The sequence below is a fragment of the Arachis duranensis genome, chromosome 8, assembly GCF_000817695.3.
Source record: "Arachis duranensis cultivar V14167 chromosome 8, aradu.V14167.gnm2.J7QH, whole genome shotgun sequence".
NCBI lineage: Eukaryota > Viridiplantae > Streptophyta > Magnoliopsida > Fabales > Fabaceae > Arachis > Arachis duranensis.
Window position 1 is genome coordinate 46,893,380 of NC_029779.3, and position 6,506 is coordinate 46,899,885.

Genomic DNA, 6,506 nt, shown 5'->3' on the forward strand with positions numbered 1-6,506 from the left:
TGCCAATTTCTGTGTAGCAAGAATCATCACTTAGGACATACATCACATATCTAAACATGTTAAAAGATTGTATGACAACTTATTATGCTTATTATCCAACATTGCCAAAAAATTCATTTCATGTTTAACCTCATTTTTTGTGATTAATTCCGAGTTATACAGAATAGATGTGGCTTTGAAAGAAAAGGTGACATCTGGGTTGAAGACATTCTTAATCTTGGTATTTCGTAAGTCCTCATTCCTTAGACTAGTTCGATATCCCTATACCAGTAATGAACTAGAATAAAGTCCTGAATTTCAATTATGAATGAATGATTTTAATTTATCAATGAGTGTATGAACAGGAAGAAGCATATAAAAGAAGAAGAAGAAGAGATGAAGTGTCCGAGAATTTGGAGATTTATGGTTACATATAATAAGATGGACCAATTTGAGTACAAACTGGAAATTAGCCAGCTCAGCTAGCCGTTGGCCCCTACAGCGTGGCAAACCGAGTCCACGTCAGCGCTCCGGTGATGACTCATCACTAGAAATATGTCCAGGGACCACTTTAAGTACTTGGAGCTCTATCTAGAGGACTACATTGAGGAAATCGGGATCTTACGGATTACATCGGGTAACTACGTGAATCTCAGGAACGACTATAGGTATTTACTCGACTAACTTTCTTATGGAAAAATTGAAGGTGCTCATCATGTTTACTATCTCCATTGTGTTCATTGGTGGTAATAACTGTCGAAATAAATCCAAGTAATAAAGAATAATGGCTGCTAGTGCATGTTTGCATAATATATTGGTTGATTGTGCAGTAACACTCTAATTCATTGCAATTTGTCATCATTTCTAATTTTAGTGCACATCATCTAGGATTCTGTTATTTTTGTTTTAATATTAGTTTATAAGTGTTGTCTGCTTCATAATAAAGTTAAAATTGATAAATTAGTGGCCTCTGCTTCTGAAGGAAGTAATTTTTTTTTTTTACTCTATTGTCGTAATGTATAGACTGTTGTGATAGAACTGATAAATATAATGACAAAGTAACAGATCCAAATATTGAAGCATGTTATTTACTCTTTATTGATGGCGAAAAATTGTGATTAAAAGTCAAACTTTTTATTTTATTTTAAATAAATTTTGAAATTCTGATCTTTTGGTATGTGCATGTACAAGGAAAAAAAAAAGACTTTTTGATCCTTTTGTTATTCTGATAAACCTCTTTGCTCTTGGTTGTTGTTCAGGTCCATAATTATGAAGTAACTTCATCATAATTTCGTGTAATTCATGGTTTTTTTGCAATGATTTTTTTATGAAGACTTTTTCATGATCAATGCAAGCAATTGTAAATAGTATACAATTCTTTGATATTTGCAGATAACACAAATTGTTAAACCAGATTTTTATGAGATGCGAAATGTCCATGTTGTATATCAATATTCCTATTGTTGATCTAATTCTGTTATAATAAGATACACTATATTAGCAGTATCAACCAATGAAAATTTGATGCAAAAGTTTGGAGATGGAGATTTAGCCAATGTAAATAAAAGAACATTATAAATTGAATTCATTCTTTTTATTATTTAAAAATTCATAGAATTATATCAATTATGCAGATTCTTTTTTAATTTGAGTTGTAAGAAATTGACATCGTTGAGAATGATTTGGATGAAAATTATATTACTCCTAGCACTGATTGGTCTGTCACTTTCAGAATAGTAATCTAGCCCATTTTAATAAATTTAAAATTATTATTTTGATTATTTAATAGTAATTTTTTACAGTTTTATTTTCTCTTATTTTTAGAAATTATTCATTGAATCGGTGACCAGTACAAAAAATTTGGGTAGTCATATTTATCTTTTAACCTTTTGCCATATAATATCTTATATTAAGTTTGCTTTTTATTTAGAATCAATTTACAAGTTGCTCCTAATGAAAAAAGAAAAAAAATTGATGCTACTATTTCAAGTAGTATAGCATGACTATATCTTATTAGGTAGCATGTAATACAATAAATTATTAAAAAAATAAGAAACTGTATTAACTTTTTATTTATATATACTTCTTTTATTTTTATGTTCTATGAATAAAACAAAGACTTCAAATTGTAATTTAGATGAATTACATAACATTTTTGTATAATAGAAACAGCACTAATAATAAACAAATTTATAGTCTTAAATAATATATGTTCTTTACGTGAATTTTGCAAAATGAAAAAGCTTTATATTAAGAAATAGTACATAAAAATTATCAAATATATATACATATATATATTTTCTAAATTAAAATTTTTACGTATTTTTAAAAAAATATTAATTAAACATTTTTACCTTAATGCAAATTAAGATTAAAAGAGCAAGAGAAGAAGAAAATATAATTTTTTTTAATTAAACAGATGACACACATATACACAAAGTTATTTTATGTATCTTTGAAATTTATATAATACAAATGTTACAATTTAGTTTTGTTACAATTTATATAAATTTTAATGATATATAAAAAATACGTATGAACATGGTTCTAAATATCGGAACGGCCGGTCGAATCGAGAACCAACGATAAAAACGGTTCGATCTGCTGCTTATAACCACTGGAAAAAAACCGTCGAATCGGTGGCCGGTTGGACCGGATTAGTAACCGGCCGGATTAGCCCTTCAGCGCCGCCGGCGTCCCCAGGTCCTCAGCGCCGTCGCTTCTTCTTCTTCCCCGTGTCCGGAACCCAGGTAGTTCGGTACGTCGTCTTCATCTTCGCTGGCTTCTCGGCACGGAACCCAGGTTAGTGGCCCTGCTTTGTGCTTTCAATTCTTCGCCTCCGCTTCGGTCTTCTTCTTCGTTTAAAGTTCTGAAATTGTTGTTCCATTTTTTTTGTAATGTTTTGTAATTGCCTGTTGCTGATAGATCTGTCTTGTATTTGCTGGTTGCTGATGGCTCGATGGTCTTCTTGCTGCTAGCCTGCTACTCATTGATTTTGTGCTGTTGCTATGTTTTTAATTTCTGAAAATTTTTGTTGAAATTTGGTTGCAGCTGCTAAACATGGAAATCAAATAATTACTGAAATTTTGTGCTTCTGCTCATTGATTTTGTGATGCTTTTGTTTTTTCAATTTCCTAAAGTTTTGTTGAAATTTTCTTGCTGTTGCAAAAAATAGATGATGATGATGATGGTAGCGTGTATTTCTCTGATGCAGAAGACGGTGGTTCAATCCATTTTCATTTCTATTCAACACATGGTGATGGTGGTTCAGCATTTGATGATTGCAGCTTCTCACGTGTCTCTGATCTTGAAGCTGCTGCTGTTGTTCATGATTCTGGGAGGGGAATTGTAGAATTTGTCATATGGGTTTGTGATTTGTGATTTCCGTCGTCTTTTGCTATGCTGCTGTTGTTGTTACTTGTTATGCTGCTGTTGTGTTATGGCATGCTCTGTGATTTGTGATTTCTGAATCTGGTTGAATTGGGAGTACTGTTTTGCATACATTGATGATCCTTGCAGTACTACATACCCTTTGATGCAAAAACTAAGGCAAGTTTTGGTGGAAGAACCTTTGAGGAAGAATTGCAGACCCTTTTGCCTAAAGAAGTTAAGGGTGCAAGAATTGCATATGAGAATGGACAAAGTGTGTTACCAAACAAGATCAAGGAGTCCAGGTCCTATCCATTGTACAAGTTTGTGAGGGAGGAGTTGGGGACTGAGATGCTAACTGGTGAGAAGGTTAGGTCACCTGGTGAAGAATGTGACAAATTGTTCACGGCAATGTGCCAAGGGAAGATCATTGATCCTCTTCTAGAGTGCACTGCAGAGTGGAATGGTGCTCCTCTTTCATCATGTTAGGTTTAAAGTTTGGTTCATCTTTTTCTTTCTATGTTTGTATTTTTTATTATATTGCTAAGAATTTGGTTTGTTTGTTAAGCATGTGGGAAATCAGATGCAGAGATTTGTTAAGCATTAAGAGTGAGTGTGATTGATGATGTAATAGATAATCTCTCATTTGTTTGCCATTGCTTTTTGGGCATAGATACAAATACCCGGCCTTCTATGTAAAGGAAGTTCTTTCACTTAAATAATGCTTCTAAATTTTCATGCTTTGTGTATTCTAATCTTTTAACTAATTGTCTTTTAACTTTCCTATGAATAATTATTAGTAGCGAATTTCAATGGGAATTGTCAAACGGTCTTTATGTTGCATCTGTTGATTCATATGCTCAATAGGGTAAATATGAAAGTGAAAATAATCCACCAAAACAAATCTGCGAATTTTTATTTTTGATGATAGATAAATTTTCTTGATATTTAGATATTTTTTTATTATTTAATTTGAGATTGTATTTTGATAAGATCATATGGATTTAGTTGACATTTTATGTAATATTTTAAATTTTGGAGATATTTTAAAATTTATATTAAATTATAATTATATTTTATAATATTTATTTATAATTTATTTATTATTTTATTCTAAAACAGTTTTTTTAATTAAATTATCGATTGAATCGATTAGACTAATAAATTAAGCCAAATAAACCAAAATTTGATAGCGAATCTGATTTTTTGAACCTTATAATCAAATTTTAATTTATAAAAATTATTTTCACACCACCTGCGGGTTCGCTGCTAATTAATTTAATCAAATAAAATATTAAAAAGAACTAATCAAACTCTTCATATAATGGCACTCAACCCTTTTCAATAAGCTCTTTCAGTTTATTTAATTAGCACCATTCATAGTTCTTTTGGTATAGTCTACTATAGATCGGACCTAGTCTATCGTCTCCTTCAACACTGCCATCAAAACTGAAAAACTAAAAAATAAATATTATTAATAAACAAATATCAAGTACAACCAAATCTACGATTTTTCTATTGTCACGTACTTCTACATTTTTTTTACGAACCTAGTTAAGTCATCTATTACGCTATTATAATACTTTAAAATTAGAGAAAACTAAGCTAATAATTAATTCAAACTAAATATATTACCCTACTATATATTCAACTTAAAAAATATTTTCAATGCATTTAAGTGTTCTTCTTGTTTGAGCAGCCTTCTTTAAACAAATCCTTCATCCATTAAAAAACTCAAATGATGGCACAGTTCCTACATTAAGAAAAATAATTATAATAGTTTAACTATTGTGCATAAATAATTTAAAAAGTTTAAAATAATCAATTATATATTTTTTAATTTAGTGGAAATTGGATTACACTACCTAATTAACAGTGAGAAGATGACTTATTATGATCCGTTAAGAATATTTTTTCTTCTGTTTTCTTTAGCTACTTTCACTTTATGTTTCTGAGCATGGCTAACAACTTATTTTTTCGTTCTTGTCTTGACATAATTTTGGGAAATTCTTTTCCACTTAGATTTATAACCTAATTCTTCATACCCTCTAAGAAATAAGCTGTCAAGACACATTTTTTGAAATAATTGTTAACAAAATTGTGCTGATATAATAATAATAAAAAATTGTGTTGATATAAATAATAATAAAAAGAAGAGGAGGAAAAAGCAATAGAATAATACATACTCATGCTCTTCTTGAGTCCAATGACCTGTGTTTCTTCTATCACTAGTCTCAGGTAAAGGTTTGTGTTCGATTATGTTGGTGTTGGCAGGTTGGTTTTGTTCTCTTGTTCCATTGTTGATGAGGACGGAGAGGAGGTTGCGTTCCAATGTGGTGGGAGGTGCAGCAGGTGCGATGGAGGTGTAATGCAGATTGATATAAGATTTATGGATGAGATTGATGTCGGTGATGAGCTTCTGGAAGCGTTCCTGTATCTGCATGGGGTCTTTCCGGTGAGACAAGCAGCCACAGCCTCCCACCGGTTCTGCATTGCTTCCGAAAGACATTCAGCAATCACCATCTCAAACTCTTTGTTCTCCATTGACGGGAAACTCCGGCGGAAGCACATTGACGGGAAATTCCGGCAAAGGAGAAAGCTCGTCAGGAGCTCCATAACTCAAGTTATCCAATGACGGGAAACTCCATAACTCTTTGTTCTCAAGGGTAAATGAATCAATTTAAATGTTTTAATTAAATTTTAAATACTAATTTAAGTTGAAATTATTGTGTATTCATATCAATGTATATATATCAAACTGTCAATTTGGTATTTAACTGTGGTGATTTTTAGACCAAGAAAAATTTAATTTTTGAAAGTGAGATCTCTATTTGGTTATTTTAAAAAATAAAAAATTTATTTAATGCTAGTTAAAAATTTTAAGAATTATTTTAAATAGTATGGAAATCACTCAAATAAAGATGCCTATTTTATTTTTTACTAAAAATGTTTTTGTGTTGTGTTTTAATTAAAATTTTTACAAATAAAAAAATAATTAATTTATAGGGCAAGTTACTTAAATAAATAGAATAGAGAAAACGTTTACCCAAATGTGCAAAACTGATTCTTGTTACCTGTATGTGCAAAAAGTCATTTCTATGTAATCCGTGGCAACCCACCACGGTTTCAAAACGTACATAAACCGTGGCAGGTCCTAG

General features: G+C 30.9%; 1 protein-coding gene across 1 annotated transcript; it reads left to right on the top strand.

The window, feature by feature from the left end:
• Positions 1–534: 534 nt before the first annotated feature.
• Positions 535–4,030, top strand: LOC107463173 (phenylalanine ammonia-lyase-like). The gene is made up of 4 exons (XM_052253438.1): positions 535–616; positions 2,557–2,781; positions 3,194–3,345; positions 3,499–4,030. The coding sequence occupies exons 1-4, from the start codon at positions 535–537 to the stop codon at positions 3,835–3,837; spliced, it is 798 nt and encodes a 265-aa protein (XP_052109398.1). The 3' UTR covers positions 3,838–4,030.
• The last annotated feature ends 2,476 nt before the right edge of the window (positions 4,031–6,506 follow it).

Bases quoted from the DNA above. Each gene is read 5' to 3' on its own strand.
- LOC107463173 (XM_052253438.1), top strand. From the start codon at position 535: ATGTCCAGGGACCACTTTAAGTACTTGGAGCTCTATCTAGAGGACTAC. The intron at 617-2,556 runs GTAACTACGTGA...GGTCGAATCGAG, and splicing joins GATCTTACGGATTACATCGG to AACCAACGATAAAAACGGTT. The intron at 3,346-3,498 runs GTTTGTGATTTG...TGATCCTTGCAG, and splicing joins TTGTAGAATTTGTCATATGG to TACTACATACCCTTTGATGC.